Source organism: Typopeltis vanoorti, chromosome 1 (genome assembly GCF_054136105.1).
Source record: "Typopeltis vanoorti isolate ZY-2024b chromosome 1, IOZ_Tvanoo_1.0, whole genome shotgun sequence".
Lineage (NCBI taxonomy): Eukaryota > Metazoa > Arthropoda > Arachnida > Uropygi > Thelyphonidae > Typopeltis > Typopeltis vanoorti.
In genome coordinates, this window is record NC_143549.1 from 145,653,332 (window position 1) to 145,676,810 (window position 23,479).

The window sequence follows — 23,479 nt, forward strand, 5'->3', positions numbered from 1 at the left end:
TTCAAGAGAACATCCAGTTTGTTCAAAATAGGAGAGATCACAGTTGCAGGGAATTTGATAAACTCCAATTTTAGGAGAAGGAAAATGGGAAGATAATTTGTTAATAGGTGAATACATAGCTGTTAAATCATATTTCTTCAGAATTCTTGCGATAGGTTCTGAAATCCCGGAGATATATGGAATTGGAACTCGACGTATTGAATCTTTGTTGTTTTGTGGTGGATTATAAGAATTGAGAAGATGTTGAGTACTCTTTTCGGAAAAGCCATTGAGTTTCATGTGTTGTTGGATAGTAGAAAGTTCTTTCTGTAGAATATTAGAAGTAGAACACTTAGTTTTGGCGCTTTTGATTAGACATTTTATGATTCTTGTTTTTTGACAAGGATGATGGGCTGATTCTTTAAGAATATAACGACCTGTGAACATTGGTTTCCTGTAAACTGTAGTTGTAAGAGTATTTGAAGGTGACTGGATGAGCGAGAACATCTAAAAAAGATAACTGGTTGTTTTCTGCCATTTTCATAGTGAACTTTATACGATGATGCAAGGAATTGATACTGTTTAAAAAAGAAGGTTAGGAGTCTTTGTTGTGCGGCCATACAGTAAAGATGTCATCTATATATCTTACCCAAAAGGATGATTGAGGGAGAATAGATTAGAAGAAGACTTTTTCTAGATGTTCTAAATAAAAGTTGGCTAAAGCAGGAGAGAGAGAGAGAGAGGATTTCCCATGGCCGTTCCTTCTACTTGGCTGTAAAATTTGTTTTGACATAAGAAATATCCAGAGTGTATTACGGAATCGAACGGTTTTATAATGTCTTCTGGAAAGATGTCAGCAAGTAATTTTAAAGTCTCTTTGAGAGGTACATTTGTATATAAAGATTCTATATCAAAGCTCACCATAAGATCTGTAGGTTGCAATGAGACATTTTTCAATTTTTCTAAGAAATCTGAGGAGTTTTTTAAAAAGGAACTAGAGTTGCCTATGTGAGATTTCAATAATTTAGCTAGATATTTGGCTATACGATAAGTAGGAGAATCAATACAATCTACTATTGCACAAAGAGGAAAGTCAATCTTATGTATTTTTGGAAGACCATAAAATCTAGAAGGTCTTGCAAAATAAGTTTTAAGTCTTTCAATTGTGTCTCTGTCTAAACTGATGACTTCATCTGAGAGAGAATTTAATTTCTTTAGTTGTCTGTTGGTTGGATTATAATCAAGTTCTTGATATGTGGAGCGATCTCGAAGTAAAAGAGAAAGTTTTCTTCTGTAATTTGCTGAGTCCATAACTACTGTTGCTTTCCCCTTGTCAGCTTTGGTGATAATGAGGTGATTGTTTTTTCTCAAGGACTGTAAAGATTTCATTTCAGAAAGAGATATGTTGGAAGGAGGAAGTTTGGACTTAAGTAGAGAAGAAGCGACTTCTAGGTGAAGAGCATTTGCTTTTTCACTAGTTAGATGACTGAGATTCCGTTCAATATTAACTAGGAAATCTAGATATGGTATCTTTCTTAGGAACAATAGAAAAATCATGTCCTTTTGACAGGATGAGGGTTTCGCTATCGGTTAGAGTACGTTCGGATATATCATCATCATCATCATCATCATCATCATCAAATTCCTGCCATGTACCCTCAAGGGGTGTACAGGATATGACAGTACTACATGAAAAAATTACATCATTACTAACTTCCTATCTACAATTTTCTTCCAAATCAGTCTGTTACTTGTCAAGACTCCAACATTATCAGATCTTATATTTCTATCGTCTAAGGCACTTTGTACCGTATCAATCCACCTATATCTTGGTCTTCCTCTGGGTCGTTTTCCTGTCAACTTGGCAGAGAACACTTGTTTTGCTAATCTTTCCTCTCCCATTCTATTTAAGTGACCATACCACCTGAGATTTAGGCATAATGGAGAACTTCTGAATTAACTTTGTAGTTATCTGACCTATAGAGGGTGGCATGTAAAGACATTAGCTGTCAGTTACAATTTAAATTGTTTCTACAATTACTCGGCTTAGTGCTGTGTGCATCTCACAGTTTCATTGTGCTCTGATGATGCTGGGTAGAAAACCAGCAAAATATTAGAGTTTAATATATGTATTTTTCCCCCTTGGTGTTAATTATACTGTTAATCTTCATCATCTTCATCATACCCTCTTTTACCTTGCGGTGATGAGCGTTTATTAATCATCGGACCTCAAACCGTTCACAGGATAAGGTGGTCAGCCCTACTCCATGGTGTACCCTGTGTCCTGTTGTGTTGAGTTCTCGAGGTCAGTTTTCTTGCTTTGCAGGATGAAAAATCCCAGGATAAACTGGGGGAAAAACCCTACAATCCACGCCCAAGACCAGCTAACTTGGCTGTGGCTGAGGAAGATCCTTCAGCTTCTCATGTCACCAACAAGAATCGAACCTAGGGCACTCCTTCCCCAGGCATATGGTTGCAAAGCGCATAGCCACTAGGCTAACCGCATGGACCAAAAAAAAACCCTACTGTCCATTCCCAAGACCAACTAACTTGACCAACTAACTTGACTGAGGAAGATCCTTCAGCTCCTCACATCATCGACGGGAATCGAACCTAGGACACTCCTTCCCCAGGCATATCTTTGTGAAGCACACAGCCACTAGGCTAACCGCACAGTCTAATAATAATAAATCAGCTAATGCCATTTTGTTCCTGGATAGGGAGTAGGTGAGGCCGTTAGCCCTATCTAACTTTTGGAGACTGAGTGAGCAGTTCAATCTCCACCAGTAGCCAATCAGAGATAGCTGACCCAAGGCTATTTATTTATTATGGCTAATGAACAACGCCTAATTCTTTCTGTATGAATAAATGTATAGTTATTTGAAATTCCAGAAAAGCGCTTGAGAATGCTTTCAGAACACTTCAGCTATATGGGACATTGTATTGCACAGTACACGGTGTTATTTAAGTTATAATTTGGCATTTAGAAACAGGAAATATGGGAAGATTGGTTGATGGGAAATTAAGTGGTAGACAAGGGCCCACTACTCCACTGTTATTCATCATCTCTATGAATCACATTATGGAAGAAAATGGCATTTAAACCTAATAACAATATTGAAGATATCAGAATTAGCGCTTTACTTTATGCAGATATTATATCCCCAAAGAAATCCACTTGCATGCCTTCGGGATTCTTTAACTAACTTTAAATTAACAATAAAAATACCAAATTATTTTTTATTTCATTCTTGCCTATGAAAATGGGTAGGAATGTGCAAACTTCAATTGGTGAATATATAAAATACCTAAAATATTTCTATTTATGGACATTTTTTTTCAAATGAAGATGGCAAATGAAATATGAAATTAATAATAAGAAAAGCTGGTATGATGAGGAGTCAAATGAATAAATTTATAAGGAATAAGTGAAAAATTAATCGGTATACACTGAATGAGTAATATACACTACAGTGTTTCAAACTTCTGAATCTGAAATAAAATGATCGAAAACAAGTGACCATAAATATGAGAGTTCTGAGATTAGTGGATGGAACAGATGGTATCAATGGCAGAATCTTGAAAACAAGATATTATAAAGGAACTTTACATTGTTAGCATTCAAGAATGTTTAAGCAGAGCTAATCTAATATAGTATGGTTACTTGAGCAGATTTGAAGATAAAAGATAGTTAAATAAATGCAAGATGGCAGGAAAAAGACTGAAAGGAAGACCAAGATCTAAGTTAATTGATGCAGTCAGATGTACTCTTCTAGAAGAAAGAAATATAAGATCTTATTGTATTAGAGTGCTCAGTTGAAATTAATTTGGAGGAAAATTGTTGATAGAAGATTGGTAATAGTGTCAACTTAGTAATGTTAGTATCTGATATGTACCATCATATCCATCCTGATATGATGATACATATAAGGAATTTGTGATGAAGTGCTTGAGAGGATATCTCCTCCTTAAAAGTACTGTATGATAGTTTGTTAGGGCAGGCTGAAATGTTCATTATTATTTATTCCTCCTAAATGTCATTTTGTCAAGGGTATTTATTTTTAACAACCATCGAAGAGAGGTCCTTCCCCCACAATTTACTGGTAAGCTAATTCTTCTTCTGCTCCCTTCAACATATTAGGCCTACAGGGCTGTCTTACGCTCCTCTAAGTCGTACCCGTCCCGAGGATAAGGTGACTAGCCCTTTGCCTCCTGGTATATTCTATGGCTGTAGCATAAACTGGGAAGAAAAAAACCTGCTGTCCATGCCCAAGACTGGCTAACTTGGCCATGTCTGAGAAAGATCCTTAAGCTCCTCACGTCAGCGATGGGAATCGAACCCCAGATACTCCTTTCCCAGGCATATGGTTGTGAAGCTTATAGCCACTAGGCTAATCCATGCAGATGGTAAGCTAATTCTATATTATATTATTTATTTTAGTCCCTGTGGGCTCTTTTATAGTGACTAGTTATTATGGTAGAATTTAGTTTGAAGATGAGAATAAATGTTATTGTTAAAAGTGGTATGTATATATGTATAGTCAGTTTATTTATTTATTTATATAGTATATGGCTGAAAGCTTGCGAGTAGGGCATCATTTAGAATTCTTCATTGAGGGAAGTCGATGTCGCAGTGGAAAACCAGGGCTTCCTAAAACTGGACTCCTGTCTGTAGTTGTTGATTCATTTGTAGAAAGTAAGTTTTATTTCTGTTATATTTTCTTTGAAATTGCAAATGATATTTTATGTAAGACCTTGAAGTCATAAGGGAATTTAAAATCTTGAATCGTTTCAGTTTAATAAAAGAGAAAGGATTTTCTCTGTATACAAAGTTTTCAGTACCATTGTAGTACTTTATCACTCTAGTGAATGAAGGAATTGTTTGTTATAATGTTTATATAAATTAAAGATACTAAGAAATTATATACTTGGTTTAATCCTTTATCCAAGTGTAAGCAAACAAAGATTGTGCCTGTAGTCATTAGCTTCTATATACGAGTTGCCCCAGTCCCCAGGGTAACTTGTATATAGAAGCTAATGACTTCACATCACTTGCCTTTGTATCCCGTAATGCAAAGCACATATCCTTGCAGGCATGTATAATGCTATGCATTATGGGAAAGGCCAAACCTCTGGGTCTGGCTCCCACTGACAAGATCTCAATAAAAGTCAAAACCGGTCTGGGTAGTGACCTTTATTTAGATCTTGTCAGTGGGAGGCAGACCCAGAGGTGATACTAAGGTTGAAATAATGCAGAAGTCATATTTTCATATACAAGTAGCCAAAAGGTGTCACACCTTATTAAAATATTAAACCAAGTATATAATTTCTTGGTATCTTTAATTTATAGTATAACCAAATGGAAAAATTTCCAACAACTATCTCTAATCCAGAGTATTTTAATAATGTGTGACACATTTTGGCTACTTGTATATGAAAATATAACTTCTGCATTACTTCAACCTTAGTATCACCTCTGGGTCTGGGTACTGATCCCTCCCATAATGCATAGCATTATACATGTCTGCAAGATAAGTGCTTTGCATTATGGGGGATACCAGGGGAAGTGATGTGAAGTCATTAGCTTCTATATATGACTTGCCCGAGTCCTGATTATACTTCAGGGTGCAAACTTACACTTGGATAAAGGATTAAACCAAGTATAAAATTTCTTGGTATCTTTAATTTATAGCATAACCAAGTGATAAAACTTCCCACAACTATCTAAAATTTTTATAATTGTTTGTTAAATACAGCCGAACTGGCTATTCCTTTGACCAGGCTATATAATTTGAGTCTCAGAACAGGGAAGATTCCGCAGAAGTTGAATGTATGTTAATCCCATTTCACAGGGGTGGTGCAAAAACTGATATATCCAACTATCCACCAATCATCATCTCAGGAGTGGTGGTGAAAATTTTGTAAAATTGATTAGGACTTGCATTCAGAAATGGGTATACTCCAGATGATGACCTTAATATGATGCTCGAAACGTCGGGAAATTAAAATAGTTATTTATGACACAATTGTAAAGTCCATAATTTCAAAAATTGAATGCTGATCGCCGTGTAACACTAAAAGAAGGGATGAAGGGAATAAAAGTACAGCAGCTACACTGCGTAATTCAGAAGGCCTGGCCAGGCGGCTGAATTCTGGATCATTGGCGTAGAGTTCTCACAGTACCCATCTATAAAAAGGGATATGAGAATTACAGAGGAATTAATGTCTGGTAAGATTTATGCAAGTATACTTGAGAAATGGCTAAGAAAAATTATGGAAAGGAAGCTTGGATAAGAACAAGCTAAATTTAGGAATAATAGAGGAATACTTACTCTCTATCATTATTCATCATCTAAATCGATTTAATTATAAAGGAAAGTGTATTAAACCTGATATCAAAATTGACAGTGTTCTCAGCTCTTCACTTGATGCAGATAATATTGTAGGATATCTGCTATTTAGTGACATCAGATCATCTTACATTATTTTATATGTAAACATTTCCTAAATGTATAACAAGAATGCCTTATATCTTGTAATAGAAATTTCTTTACTAATATTACATATAAGAGAAATCTTTGTATAGTTACGGCCTGTTCGCAAACTGTTTCATTACGATATTTATTGGTAAAAAAAGGACTCGCCTTTAATTTAGTTTATTTCTGTAATGTAACCTTGAGAGAAGAAAAATATTGAGCTTTTTGATGATGTTTTCACATGATTTAAGAACTGTAATCTTGTTTACAAGTGACCTTCCTGTCAGTGCCATGTTACTTGCTGTACCAGCTAGTATTGCTTTTATGTGAAGTTTGTACTTCTGAAGAGGAATTTGAATTAGTGAGAGAGAATAGTAGAACAGCTCTTCTATTATTTTGAGGAACTATTTCAATATTTCCTTAGTTATACTCAGCATTGCTTTATGTATAACATTACATGCCGCTTACTTTTTCATATCACTCCATTGCTTGTGTTCTACTTTGTAATTAATTTTTGTCGCCACTGATGATAGCCTGTAATATTCAGGCAGATATATATTGCCTTAAATAAATATTCCATGTGTTTTTCTTGTTAATTTGAAGAAACCTGTCATGGTACAAGTATCTCTTAAACAACATTCATACTATGGCCAAACAGGCATGACAGCCAATACCTGACACAGGATCTGTTGGAAAAGCAACTTTATTCCACCAAAAAAAAAAAATTTAATTTGAGTGGCTTTTTCTTCAAATATGCTGCAAATCTTACGAACTATCCCAACTTAAACCGTTATTAGGACTTAAGGTTATCTTGTATCCCTCCCTCCTGTTCTATCTTTGTTACTGAAGTGTGCTTTCTTGCACATATTTGATACCATGTATTAATTCCTGAAAATGCCACTTTAGTGAAATAAAAGAAGTAATTAAATACCTTTAGTTATTATCTAGTCTACATTATCACCTAATTCCATGATTGAATTGAATCATTATTGAGTGCTACATTTTGAAATATTTCATTTTTCACTCTCTACAAATAATTTCAAAAATTCTAAAAATATCAAAAGAAACTAATTTCAAAAATTCACTTTTGGTAAAAGACTTGTAATATTTCTCTCTCTTTCTCAAAAAAAAAAAAAAAGAAAAAAAAAAAAAACGGTCCAACATTATTTCAAAGCTGAATGTATGTAAAAACTATGAAAGTTTCATAAGTTGACCTGAGAGCTTATGAGAATACAATCCTCGAGTTGCCTTAGCTTGCACTACTAAAGACATGGGCACTACCCAAGCGACCATATATTTGCCTTTTATTAGTAGTGCATTTGATAAAGGTTTCACTGGTCTGACAGCTGTTTTGAACTGGTTGGTTTTCTTCAGAGACCAGGCAGAAACCTTAAGAGAGCAAAAACTCTTGCTCGTTACTAGATCTTGTTCAATTGTATCCACTTTTCCTATTAATTTTACATCACCGAAATGAAGCCTTTGACTCTTCCTTTAGTAATTACTTTTGCGCACATACTGAGAGTTCACTTATGAAAAATACATTTTCTGACATTTTGATTTTCTCAGTACTGAATGAGAGTTTTTGCTCTCTTAAGATTTTTGCATAGTCTGTGAAGAGAACCAACCAGTTTGAAACAACTGTCAGACCTTTATCAAATGCACTAATAAAAGATGAACATATGGACGCTTGGACAGTGCCCTTATCTTTTAAGTAGTGTAAGCTAAGGCAATTCAGGGATGCCAAGGATTGTATTCTCGTGAGCTCTCTCAGGTCATCTTATGAAACTTTCATAATTTTTACAAACATTCAGCTTTGAAATAATGTTGGATCTGGTATTCACTTTGCCTATGTAATTTTACATTGCTGATATGAAGCCTTATGGCTCTTCCTTCAGTCATCCTAAATCTAATTTATCATTTCTTGAGAGAAAAGTCATAATTTTGTTTTCTTTGAGAGAAGCCATATCCTTTTTAAATTTTTTGATAACTTCGTGCTCTAAATATGTAGTTGGCCATTTTTTTCTCAACTTCTGCTTCGTGAATGTTGTAATAGTGCTTCATAGTACTAGATTTAATTTGATGAATAGTCATTTTATAAACTCTGCAGATTACCTCTGCATCATCGTCTTTTTTTGCTTTCATTTAATATAATTAAATATGTTTCTTACCCTCATGACAAAAAGCTCTTTTTTTCTTCTTGAGAATTTTGGCTTCATTTCAATGCAGGCTGTGAAATTTTGTTAACTGCCCAGTAGTTTCTGAAATTTCATCTTCTAGTCTTTTCTTATCGAAATATTTTCTTATATCCAACTGAAATTATTAATAAAGAATAGAAATATATAATAAAATAGGTAAATAATTTCACTTGGAAAACGATTTGTATCAGTAATTACTGTTATTTTCCTGTAAAATATGACCATTCATATTCTCATTGCAACTTACACTCATGAGCAGTTGAATTAGAGATACCTGCCTAGTAGCAGGTAGCACCCCTTTCGCCTTGATGACTGTGGCGTGGCATGGACTCCACAAGGCACCAAAGCGTTGGGGAGCCAAACTGATCCATGACTGCTGCACAGTCTCCCACAGTGCACGGAAATTGGTCAGAGCAGGGTCCAGGGCGCGTATATATATATATATATATATATCTTTCTCTCGACAGCATCCCAGATGTGTTCAATAGGATTGAGGTCAGGGGACCTCAGGGGGCCAGCCAAGCATCCTCATGTCCGTGGAGTGTTCATCCACCCACTCGGCCACAATTAGAGAACAGTGGACTGGTGCATTGTCTTGCTGTAGGTAAAGGTCTCTGGCAGGGTTCCGTAGGTGCAGAAATGGGCGCACGTGATCTGACAGTAGATCCCTTTATCATTCGCTGGTGAGGGACGTTGGTAGATGTACCAGGGGACCCATTTCATCCCACGTAAACAGTCCCCGTAAGAGGATACCACTACCACTGACCTGAACTGTATCCTGCTAGCACAAGGGATCCATCGCTTCATGTGCTTGGCGATGCACTCATACCCTGCCATCGTCATGTACCAACGTGTACCTCGACTCATCAGTCCTTTTTCCATGCATTGAGGGTCCAGTGGCGGTGTTCCTGCACCCATGCTAATCATTGTGCCTTGTGACGAGCAGTGAGCAGAGGTACCCTAGTCAGGTGGTGGCTTCTGTACCCCATAGCCAGAAGATGGTTCTGGATGGTGTGGCTGCTCGCACATCGTTGTTGTCCAGCATTGAATTGGCGAGTGATCTGCGGCACTGTGGCCCATCTGTCCGCTGTTACCATCCGAGCTAGCCGACAGCGTCCCCTGTCATTGACACGCTGTACACCACGTGTCGGCTGTGGTTTTACCCGATTCCATGCACTCATGGTACACTCTTGACACAGTGCCCCATACGCCTGGCTCCAACTATCTGGCCGCGATCGAATTTGCTGAGTTTGAATTTGAAGATCTTGAGTCTTCCCCATTCATTGCTCAACTATTACTCAGACTGTCAGTACAAGGTCTGACGACATCGCCGTCACATGCCACGTGGCACTATTCCATTTGTCGGGGCGATCACAGCACCATTTCGCCAACACAGCAGGTATCTCTAATTCAACTGCTCATGAGTGTATAACCATGAATGCAATTCCTTTTTGTACTGACTTAGCTTGATTGGCTTCTGAACCATTGATACAACTTTCTTGAAGTCAATTTTAGAGCTATGTATCTTTCATTTTAAAGCTGTGTGTCTGTATCCTCTGTGGATTAGAAGAAGAAGAAGAGCTTATAAGTATTGGCAAATCTCTTTAGGTATTTAAAATAAAATGCTGGTACTCTGGTGAATAATCCTGTCTCATACCATTGAATCTCACTTTTTAAAAGTCCATATGATAATTTTTATTATCATTGTCATCGTATGTTATGCTTTTGCGCAGGCCTACACATTTTACCACGTAAGCTTCCTGAACAAATAATCCTGCAGAATAGGTTGGTTGCTCCTTATTCCCGGTAGTATCCCATGTCTGTCGAAGTGTGTGTTCACGGGGGCCAGTTTGCCTGCTTTCTGGGGAAAAAAACTCCAGAATAAACTGTGGAAAAAACCCTGCTGCCTGCGCCCAAGACTGGCTAACTTGGCTATGGCTGAGGAAGATCCTCGAGCTCTTCACATCTCCAACGGGAATCGATCCTAGGATGCTCCTTCCCCAGGCATATGGTTGCGAAGCACACAGCCACTAGGCTAACCGTGCAGACAATTTTTTTATTATATATAAATTATTATTTTTTTTTTAATATTGAAATTTAATAAACACGAAATTTTTGATATTTATTAAAACAATAAAATTTTGACATTTCTGTGCAATCACTGTCTGGTGATTGCACAGAAATGTCTTAGTGGCTGAACTTGAGAACCAATGGTCTAGAGCAATAGTCCAAGCTATAATATTAAAGACTGAAGGCATCTGCTAACAGATTTACACAATTATGCCCTTAATGTGAGTTGTATTTGCTTTTGCTTAACACTTTGTTGTCAGATACACGATAAGTATTCTCAGGGGTTATACAGATATTATAATAGTATTACATGGCTAAGTTTCTTTATTATTTTTTTTTCCCTTTTTCTTTTTTTTCTTTGATAAGTATGGCAAAGAATTATCATGTATTGATAATTTAGTGCAATTGAAAATTTCATCTTTTGTCAACTAATTATCTAGTTTTACCTGCATTAGAAATTGGATTTTCCATGAAGCAGTGTTTTATGCATTTATGTAAGAAGCATTTATATCCTTTAACCTTATAGGGATATAAATGCATCTTTTTTTTTCAAGTACTGAATGGGCAGCATCCATGTGACACCTTCAAAATGATGCATTTCCATTAGTCCATCTTTCTGTAAACATTTAGAGAATTGGAATTGCTAATGGTCAACTTGTTTGAAATCTCTTCAGGTTCTTGTCTGACTTTTTAACTTTTCTGCCTAATGTAACTTGCCAAAATGAATGCATTTGACATTATTCTTAATGCTTGTTTTATTGTTTTTAATGATTTGAAATAGTAGCATTCGTATGATCAGAGAACAAGGAGAATATAATTTTGATTCTTTTGATAATTTGTGACATTTTGGGATTTAACTTCAGTAGCATAGCTAGCTACCTGGTTGACTGAGTGACTGGCATCTCTGCTTTCAAACCAGCAGGCTTCAAGTTCAAAAGTTCCATGCAAGTAAATCAACATGGACTTTGAGGTATACATCAACACACAGATGCTGTGTGTAAAGGTAGGTGAACGAAGGACATGGAAAGAGTGGTAAGAATATAGAAAATAAATCTCAGTAAGGTGGCAAAATGTTCTTGGGGACTATTGAGAAAGCTAAGAAATTGAGGAAACAGTAGGAATCTGAGATTAGGAAGGTGACATTAAAACTGGAACTAAACATTCTGAATGTACAAAGTAATTACTCTTAAGGATTTCTAAATGAGAACAAGCATTGACTGAATTGTGATATAAAATACTTAAGAGGAATGCATTCAGAATTACACATCATTAATTGAAGTTAAAAAAAATCAGGTGATATTCAGTTAGAAATGTTCAAATATGTAGGTAGAGTTGCATAATTGCAACTCTACCTCTCTATTTGTATGCAGTTTCATGCAATTATGCAATGTAGCATAATTCAGAAAGCATGAGCAGAAGATTGAATTCTCGATTGATTGGAATAGAGTTCTCATTACTATGAGAACTGTAAAAATCCACCAGTAAAAGATGAAATAAAATTGTCAGTGTAAATTAAAGCAGAATATTCCTACTGAGAATAATAAACCCTGCATAAATAATACTCCAGTCATACTTGAGAAAGAGGGTAAAGAATTATGCAAGAGAAACTTGGGGAATAAAAGCTTGATTCAGGAAAAATGGATGTCAGAATATGATTTTTGCTTTAAGACATGAGAAATCCTTGGAACATAATAAGAATCTGTATTGAAGTTTTTTTAATCTAGAAAAGCCAAATAGCATATGACAAGGTGCCAAGAGAAAAGCTGTTTTTTAAAATGCTGCAGCTACATAGTGCTGACCAGATATTGGTTGACATAATAGAAGTCAATTGATTAAAGGATCATTGTTTTGAAGGTAGGATTAGGCAAGAACATTGAGATGTCACCTACACTGAATGGGGAAACCTGTTGAACGCGTAAAGCATTTTGGACTATTTTGGCACAGAAATACATAATGAATAAAATAATTAAAATAAAGCACTTTATCAGTGATAAAGACCATAGACATGATCATGAGTTCTGAAAAAAAATTATCTGTGTAAACAAGTGGCATCAATAACAGAATCATATTAAAAATGAAGATATTAGGAAGGAAATTGACACTCTTGATATTCAGGAAAGGGTAAGCAGAATTATTTCAAGTGGTATGGGAGGGGGAAAGATTATATTTAAGTTAGCATTTGGAAGTGAAGAAAGTACATTTAGATGGTTTAAAATCAGGCATAAAGCAAGGATGCACACTCCCTGCACTCTTATTCATCAGGTGTATTTATGAAATTCTGAAAGTAACATTAAATCTGATCATTATTGGAGATATTCATCTCAGCTTTTAATTTCACGAAGATGATGTTATACTTCTAAATAAATCCAACACAAGTCTTCAGAATTATTTTTTAACAAAATTGAATAAATGCTCTAACAAACTGGGTATGAAAATCAGCATTCAAAAGACAAAGAAATTAGGCAGGAATAAAATATCTGTACTGAATGGAAAACCTATTGAACAAGTAAAATATTTCAAGCAGAAATAGACAACAGAATAAGCATAGTCGGTATGGCAAGGAGCCAGTTGAATAAATTTAAATGGAATAAGAAGGAAATTAGCCAAAATATTAAACTAGCAGTATACAAGACAGTGTTCAAACCAGTTTCAACTGATTGATTTGAGAGTTGGGTTAGAAATAAAGCAGTTGATCAACAATGAGAGATTGATATCACTGACAGAATCATATTAAAAAATGAAGGTATTACTAAGGAAGTTGACACTGTTAGCATTTAGGAATGTGTGCGCTGAGCTAATTTAAAGTAGTATGTCACTTGCAATGTAGTATAGGAAATATTAGCAAAATAGAACATCCAGAGGAATACCTAAACTTTGGTGGATTGATGCAGTTAGATGTACCTTAGAAAACCAAAATAGGATTGAACAGTACTGGGGTTCTTACAAATAAGAGATTACTAAGTGTTTTTTTTATTTTTATATATTTTTTGAAAACCATTGAATTTTTCAAGCCACTTGAAAGTAAGTCCTTCAATAATTAAGTTGGAGGTCTCACACCAGGTAATAATATATTTACCTTACAAGTAAGGTAAGATGTAAATCATTTTCAGACATCCATGCCAATGGAGGATTTTGAATCTACAGCTGTTGTTGGAGTAGGGAAACTTTTTATGAGATGCAATCCAGTAAAATTCTAATCTCTCTCTCTCTCTCACACACACACACACACATATGGAGTGACATGTAGCCATTCATTGTGCTCTTTGCCATTATATGTTGCCTATTTTATTCTATGCTACTTTTGTAAGATAATAATTTAGCATCTTTATTTAATGTAGTTAATTTTTTATTTAATGAAAAAAAGGTAAAACTATGTTTACAGAGATTTTTACTTTATATTAACAGGTTATGTTGATGATGCTTATATTGTACCTATAGCCATCAATTATGAGAAGCTGATGGATGGAGATTTCATTTCAGAACAGTTGGTAAATAATTACTTATCGTTTTTTATTAAAACATTATTCATGCATGCCTTTTTTTTTTTTTTTTAATTAGTAATATAACTCAAATCATACTAAATGTTAGTAAATAATGCTCGTCAGTTTTTATTAAAACATTAGTTATGCATGTCTTTTTTAATTAGTAGTATAGCTGGAATCATTGTAAGTCAAATATTTATCTTATTTTAATGGATTGCATTCATATTGCTAATTAATATTGATAGAATAAATAAAATAAGTTCACTAATGTATTACATGCCTGACCCCATTTTAGATCCCTTTTTGTCTTTTATCACAAATTCACACATAACACCTCCCAAGTTTGTTGGAACACGAGTGGCTGCTGCCCAACATCCCTTCACAGTACAACTTGAAAACCACAGAACAAGTTTCTTTTCCTCATCCTCCATCCTCGCTATTGCTGTATTGTGGAACTGTCTTCCCTCCCCCTTATGTTTCCAGAGGTATAAAAGCCTATAAAAAACAGGCTTTTAAATCAAATGTAAACAATTTTCTCCTTTCCCAAGGTAAGATTAGTACCCATACTCAGTGTTAATCTATAGGTAGATATCTTAAGGATACTTGTGACATAAAGATTGTATAATATAAGCACGTACACACAAGAAAGTAATTAGCCAAATATTTCGGTCTGAAAATTGCAGACCATCTTCAGTGGCATTACAAGAACAGTTTTAAAATACAAGGTGGAATACTAACAATAGATCATTTAAAAATAGAACAAGTCACGTGATGTTGTATCACTAAGTATTAAACAGAATATTTTGAAGCAGAGACATGATTGAAATAAAGGTATTAATTAATAATATTAAATAACATAAAATTAATATGAATTAATAAGTTATCCTGATTAGACTTTCCCAGATTTTTGATATAGATATACAGTCATTCCGATTCAGGTTAGGATGATGGAGTAAGGCCTCTACGCTTTCTTTGAATAAACGTTCAAATTTATAGGCCTTACTCCATTGTTGTAACCTGAATTGGAATGACTGTATATCTATATCAAAAATCTGGGAAAGTCTAATCAGAATAACTCATTAATCTTCTCTTCTCTTCTCATTTCATCATCTCATCTTCCTTTTACCCTCTTTTACCTTCCGGTGTCGAGGGTTTATTAATCAACAGACCTCAAACCGTTTACAGGATAAGGTGGTCAGCCCTACGCCGCGGTGTATCCTATGTCCGTAGTGTTGAGTTCTCAAGACTGGTTTGCCTGCTTTGCAGGATGAAAAACCCCAGGATAAACTGGGGAACAAATCCTACTGTCCATGCCCAAGACTGGCTAACTTGGCTATGACTAAGGATCCTTCAGCTCCTCATGTCTCCGACGGGTTCATATTAATTTTATGTTATTTAAATGATATTAATTAATATTTTAAATTCAATCATGTCTCTGCTTAAAAATATTTCTCTTTAATGCTTAGTGATATAACATCACGTGGCTTGTTCTATTTATAAATGATCTATTGTTAGTATTCCACCTTGTATTTTAAAACTGTTCTTGTGTTGTCACTGAAGATGGTCTGCAATTTTCAGACCGAAATATTTGGCTAATTAAATATCTTTCTTGTGTATATGTACTTATATTATACATTCTATAGGTAGATTAATCAAACTTTTGTGTATGGGCTCAACATTAAAAAAAATAAATAAATAAAAATTACTTTATTATATTTAATTAAATTTAAGTTTAATTAAAAATTAAATTTTTTAATTAAACTTAGAGTTCCCCGAGTTAAAGCTTAATATAAAAAAAATACTACTTTATAGCGTTATTTTTTAATATAAAATAAAATATGTTGATTAAATAATGAAATTACTAGTGATGTTATTTTTATTACTAAAATCGTCATTTTTTGGTGTATCCCCTCATGGTGGGTTTTTCAGATCTTAATAACAAGTAACATATTATTTCACTAGCTTCGATGAATCATATTTTTCTGGAATGATCTATTATTTACTCTTATTAAATAATAGCCTATTCTGGAATCCATTATTATTGGCTCTTTCTCTGGGTCTTTTTGCTCTGTTTGTAACCAATGTTTGTTTTATTAATGTTTCATCTGTATTTCTGCTTAAATGATCATTACTATCTGAAATTTCTGCCTTGCACATAATTAAAGATAATAATGTCTGGTTTTTTTCTGATATTTCATCATTTTTAATATGGTTCTGACACCAATAATCATCCACACCTCTAATTTTTCTCAAAACTTGCATGTTGTAATCTCTCTTTGATCAGCTGTTTTATGTCTTGCACAGCTCTCCATTCCATATGTTGAGATTCTTCATTCCATAATCACTGTCTTCAGTATTGCTAGCTTTATCTTTTAGCTGATTTCTGTCATATTTCATATAAATTTATGCATCTAGATTCCTACCAAACCAGCCTTTTTCTATATCCATTTCCATTTTTAATCTGCCATCTCAAGATATTCTTCCAAAACGCATCATGAAAATTATGGAAACATCTACCATGTTAGAGTAAGAATTTAGTTTAATATAAACCAAAACACTCGATGTTTCGACCTTCACATTAAGATCTGGAGTATACACATATACACAAAGATTTTTAATCTGCCATCTCAAGATATTCTTCCAAAACGCATCATGAAAATTATGGAAACAGCTACCATGTTAGAGTAAGAATTTAGTTTAATATAAACCAAAACACTCGATGTTTCGACCTTCACATTAAGATCTGGAGTATACACATATACACAAAGAAACAAGCTGCATTACAATCTACATGGTATGCTAAAGTTACTGATCAACCTTCTTTTCTTCTTCCTTTTTTTCGCTGAGATCATCATCATCACCAGGATTCAGTACTCTGCTACCATTTTATCCTTAGGAGAAGTTTATTCTGCACCAGTCAGTTTCTCGCTTATCACCTGAGTAGTGAATCACAGCATATAACACAGGTTGCCATAACTGCAATACTACAAAATGTCATTTTCTGCTTTACCCCCAAACTGTGATGGAATATAGAGTACACAGAGGATAAAGCTTAAAACAAAGCTTGGGTATATATTCTGCAGCTACCCCATCACAATAAAGTTAATTGTTTTCAAACATGCTTGTGTTCAAGCATAATACATCTGTTGTAGGAGCTGAAGAATACCTGGCTGCCCAGTTGTTGATTCTCTGAGGGAAAGTTTTCCCTCAACATTGGCAACAACTTCTTACTTTCCCAAATTCCTAGCTTTAAAGGCAAAGCAGAGCAGAGAACATCCAGTTTTGTTCTCTTCAAACAGGCTCGAACTTACAACAGGCCATTTGGGAAAGAACCAAAATCTGCTTTGTCTTAATTTGGAACTGATACTGTACATACAGATGACATCCATTATGAAATGGTAAAACATATTTTATCGACTTCCATGGATCATCAAAGGGCAATTATTACCACTTTCCCAAAATTGGGCTGGGTACCAAAATTTCCAGCATGCTTTTGTTCAGTAACTCTGACCAGCTGCCAACTCTTTATGATTCTGGAGCACAATAACCTTTTTTCAAGACACAGTCAGGCTTCTGCATAAGTATTATTCCTCATTTGATCATCATAATATCAGAGATTCATTCCAGAAAAACAAGTACATGGTATTGATTTTGTTTGACATGGAAAAAAACTTATAATATAGCTTTGAAGTTTTGTTATAGTCCTAACATAACTTTGCTGAAGTGCCATGTTATTTGCCCATAATTAACTCAGTAACAAAGCTGCCTGTCAGCACTACCTTATACATTTCAGAGTTTACCATGACTTGATCATCTTTTACGTCCTTGTAGTGTGAGATCATAGAAAAACAATTGCAGTAAGCCACTGACTTTTGTCTGGGTGATTTCACTAAATGTAGTCTTCATCCTGACTCAGAACTAGACTAGAACAAATGCCAAAGTGCTTGAACTCTTTATCCCATCAGACAACTAAAACTGCACTAGGTGCATTTTGAATATCACCTAGACTTTATGCCAAAGAAAATCACTGAACAATTTCTGTCATTTCACCACCAGCAACACTGTTTGTAATATGCAATCAAACAAAAACACTCTCGAACCATCCTGTGTGAACAAATATTTTGTATTTTTTACACACCATTTTTTGTCCATTTGTTTAATGTTTGACAGACCACCATACATTCCTTTGGTTTATATATCAAAGAACTTTTATTGCAGATGTTATTGTAGCCAGTACTTTACTCATGCCACAAATGCCTGTCTTGTCCCACCTGCATTCCAGGTTCTTAATCCACAGAGTAGAATATTTTGATTTTCTAGCTGTCTACACATATTCACTGGGGGTTTTAGATGTATCTACCACTGTCTTTCCAGCAAACATAATATCTGATCAGATTCCATTAGAATGTAACAGACACTGCTAAAGTACATGTCATAGAGATTGCACTGAACTATACCAAATTGAAATGCTAACAGAAGTGTATTAATTAAAACGATTCGCCAAGTTCTTTACTGACCTTAAGAAGTCTGGTATACCAGTCACATCCAGTGCCTTTTTGGATTCCAATGATTCCAATGTGATCCCAAACCACATTGGAATCATTGGTAATTAAGCTGTAGACACTGCAGGCAGATCAGCCTTCCTTTTAATGAAGATCATCATAAGCAAAAAGACGTAATTTTCCCAGTATTAAGTATCATGGAATAAAGAGACTACTTAAAAACTGCAGATAAATTTGAAAACACACAGTGAGTTCAGTTTGTACAAAGACTATAGAGAGGAAACACTTGCTTGGTTTTTTTCACATGTCAATTTTCTGAAAATCTCCTTCCTGATGAGAGGTGGTGATGTGCATGTATGAGTGAATATTCTAGTTCTGATTAAACCATCATATAGACAGCCCCTCAATTCACTTATGAGGACAGTCATTACTTTTGTTCTTTGATCCATTTCAGATAAAATCTCCCTAATTTTTTTCAATCAGGGAGATTTTATCTATCTTCAAAATTTCTGAATATTTTTACAAAAAAAAAAAAAAATGCCCCTGACAAAGGATAAGTTGGTCCTTATTGGAGATCTAAACAGCATAATAAGAAAGGATTACCAGACATTTGGGGAAAATTGGAGAAAAGAAGAAAGCTAATTATAATAAGCACGTGCTGGATTTCTGTTAGGGACATTGAATAATCACCACTGTCAGCGCGGTTAGCCTAGTGGCTGTGCGCTTCACAACCATATGACTGGGAAAGGAGTGTCTCAGATTCGATTCCTGTTGAAGACGTGAAGAATTTGAGGATCTTCCTCAGCCATAGCCAAGTTAGCCGGTCTTGGGTGTGGGCAGTAGGGTTTTTTCATCCCGTAAGCAGGCAAACCGGCCCCGTGAACACACACGGATCTACAGCCATAAATACTTAACCCCCCATGGGGGGGCTCAACTCGCCCCAATAGGGACGGAGGAGAAAAAGGGAGGAAACTCCATACGAATAAATAAATAAATAATCACCACTAACATCATGTACCAACATATGTGCACAAATTCATGCGGAGAGTTGACAAAATAAATAAAAATTTCATTGACTGTTACTATTGATATCTTCATTCTCTTTCAGGATACAAGTGCACCAAGGATTCGAAATAGAAAGTGATTACCATTTAGTTTTAAGCAGAATAAAAATGAATAACATATTGAAGAGAAAATATCATATGTTAATATGTTCTGAGAGAGTGCAGAGAAAATGTACAGAAGTAGAGCATTGTGTAATATTAGCTAAATAAAAGTCATGGAAAGACTTTGGTAAGAACATTACAAATAAATATTGGAAGGTGATGAAATGTTCTGGGGACAATGGTAGGAAAAGTACTATAAAAGAAATTAGATGATAAAGATGACATAAAAACAAGATATTCTAAATATCTGGAGTAATTACTTTGAAATATTACTGAAATAACAAGAAAGTGATAGAACAGTGGAGAAAATAGTCAAGCAGATTACAATCAGGAGTGCATATATTAGTACATGGATAGAAAAGCTATCAAAAACCCAAAATGTTGAAAGGCAGCTGCAGTAGATGATATTCAAACAAAAATGCACAAATATGGAGATATAAAAGTTTTATAAGGGGTTTTTATAAATATTAAAAAAGATAGGGTGACAATATACAACCTTGCTGCATTCCGTTTTCCACTCAAATACTGTCAGTTTCTTCAAAGAATTTTTACGGAAGATTTTTGGTTTTCATGCATTTCTTTGATTAACACCCCAACTGGCCATGATGTCTATAGACATCCAGCTAAATCTGGATGCAATTCTGTAACACCTATTGAGTAACATGGATAAGAAGTGCAGCTTGGTTTCATTATTTCATCCACCACGGCAGATAAGGAGGTTAAGAGACAGATGGGCTGCTATGTCCATTGCTCTCTTCACATTCCACAATCTTTTATGATCAACACAGTCAAATGCTTTTTTATAATCAATAAAACAATGAATACTTTCTTCTGAAATCCTCTTGTTCTTTCCATTTTATGTTTGCTATCTGGTTTCTAGTTCCTCTCCTTTTTCTAAAACCCACCACCTGGTCTTCTGACATTTCTCTATTCACACATGCTGCCAGCCTTTTTTGCCTCACCTTCAATAACTTTACTTGCATGTGAAATTACAGCAATTGTAATGTAATTCCCACAGTCTCTGGATTTTTTTATTTATTTTTTTATTTTTATTTTTTTAGAAATTGGGATGAATATTGATTTTCCTATCTCTAAGCTAGTATATTTTCTTCTAAATCTGTTGACAGATTTCAAGTAATATATTCACTACTATTTCCTCAGCTGCTCTCAGTTCCATTGACACTCTGTCAGCTCTAGGAAATCTTTCTGGCAGCTCTTCCATTATTCTTTCAAATTCTCCTTCAGTATTAATATCTATGCAAATTCTTTACATATTCTTTTTCAAATTTTTCCAAATTACTTTTTACTACTCCTATATAGGTATGAACATTTCTGTAACTTCATTTACCTTTCTAAACTGATTTCATGCTGTAATATATTTTTTCTTTTTTTTTTCTTCACCCTATATCTTTCATTTGGTGGTTTTAAATCAAATTTGATATAGTTGTCTGGTCTTTTCTTAGCCTTCAGTTCTGTTTAACTTTCACTTGAAGAGTAAGCTAGCTAGCATCAGACCAACAGACATTGTCAGTATCAGATTTTCACTTTAAAGACAACTACTTGAGAAATCATGGGAATATACTGACCTAGTTGGTTAAGTGGTTAGCATATCTGCTCTCCAACAGGCTGTGGGTTTGAATCCTGCTATGGGCATGGATGTTTGTAATTGTCTTTGGATGTTGATTGAATTTCATTATCCAGTGTGAGACCATTGACCAACTTACTGATCATGAAGAAGAACAAGAAAAACATTTCAGTTATTTAGGCATCGTTTTTTGTGAAGATGGCAAATTAAATGTGGAAATAGACAAGAATTAGCAAAAACTTGTATGGTAGGAAGTCAAATGAATAAATTTATATAGAAGAGAAAAATTAGTCAAGATTCTAAACTAACTGTATACAAGGCATTATAGAGCTGACATTGTTCAAATCAATTTTAACTTGTGGAGCTGAAAGCTGGATTAGAAATAAAACCCTTGATCAAAGACTAGAGGTCACACTTTTGAGAAAGATTAAGGGAGTGATAGTTAAGAAGGATATGACGAAGGAACATAACATTATTAGCATTCAGGAGTGGGTGAGCAGTGCTAACTGCAGATATTATGGTCACTTAAAGAGAATGGGAGAGGAAAAGTTAGCAAAATAAGCTGTTTTTTTTTTGCTAGGATAGCAGAAAAAAGACCCAGAGGAAGATTAGGATCTATATCGATTAATACATTAAGATGTGCCTTAGAAGACTGAAGTGTAATAGCCAACAACATTGGAGTTCTGACAGATTAATTTTGGAGGAATATTGTCAATATGAAGTAAACTTTGTATGTGGTTTTTTTTTTTTTTTTTTTTTTTTGTGGTTCCCACTCATGGAAAGCTTTAAGCCTATAATACATTAGTACTATGAGTGATCTAAGGATATTTTTATTATATTTTTTGTTTTTTTATTAATTTTTATAGATTTTTTGTATTTTTATTTATATTTTACATAGTCTGGAAACCCTGCTCTAGAAACAAGAACTCTAATAAGCAAGGAGATCACACCAGAGAATGAAATTCATCTCCCACCTAATTCTATTATAATATTCCTGTACACCCTCCTTAGAGTACATATCAGGAATTCGATGTTTCATTTCAATTCAATCAGTTATGATAACATGTATTTCTTATACTAGCTTCACTTCTTTTCCATTAATGCTTTATATTGTGATAATGTCTGTCTTTAATTTGGTTGAAGTTTTCAGTAGCTGCCTTTTCACTCTTTGTCCTAATTACCTAACAAAAATAGCAGGGGTTATGTAACTGGGCTATGCCCAAACATGTATGTCAAATTGTTGCACCATCATGATATTTGGTGAATAGGATACAATTTGGCCAAGTAGAATCTCATATTAGCTGATTGTTGTCCATACATCAACTAAATTCATTTGAATACTTAGTAATGGGACACATTATAGAATGATGAGGATTGGGCATTGGACCTCATACTCTACTTTGCATTCCTTAAAGATCTTCTTCTAGTAAGCTAGCTTTTACACTGAAGATATCCACCCAGTAAGAAGCTTTAAAGTATTGTAATAATTTATGCACGTTATTTTGTAAGTATTCTGAAATATATCATACATATTTATATATATTATTATTTATGCATGTTTTGTTTTTTAGGGCAAGCCAAAACCTATGGAGACATTTACTTCAGCCTTTAGATCAATATGGAAAATTTTGCACTCAAATTTTGGAAGCGTAAGATTAGACTTCTGTCAGCCATTTTCCTTGAAGGTAAGCTTTAATTCACTAAAGATCCCTGTTTACTACAACTTAAAAGGCAAATCAAATTCAGATTTTCATGTAAAAATATAATAAAATCTTGGATGCATTTAGAAGTGGCATGCTTTATTTAAGTCAGATATATATTGAATTGAATAGTTGCACTGTTTAGGTTTTTATGGCAATCCATTGTCTAAGTTTCAGGAGAATTCAATGAACTTGTCTTAGTGGTGAATTGAAGATCTACCACTGAAGAAGAAATATATCAATTTTGTATTTGTATATCATGGTTGTTTCAGAGAATGGAAAGGATAAATGAAGAGAAAGAAAAGTTTGTTTAATGGATGTGTG

At 34.6% G+C, this 23,479-nt stretch overlaps 1 protein-coding gene across 4 annotated transcripts in view; it reads left to right on the forward strand.

Moving 5' to 3' along the window:
• LOC150110513 (glycerol-3-phosphate acyltransferase 1, mitochondrial-like) overlaps positions 1–23,479 on the forward strand; it is a 297,539-nt gene that overhangs the window by 187,146 nt on the left and 86,914 nt on the right. For all 4 annotated transcript variants that reach the window (XM_090394365.1, XM_090394374.1, XM_090394356.1 and 1 more), the window contains exons 11-13: positions 4,546–4,675; positions 14,126–14,208; positions 23,027–23,140. In XM_090394365.1, the coding sequence (XP_090250491.1) occupies positions 4,546–4,675; positions 14,126–14,208; positions 23,027–23,140 (327 nt within the window). The remainder of the gene's footprint in view (positions 1–4,545; positions 4,676–14,125; positions 14,209–23,026; positions 23,141–23,479) is intronic.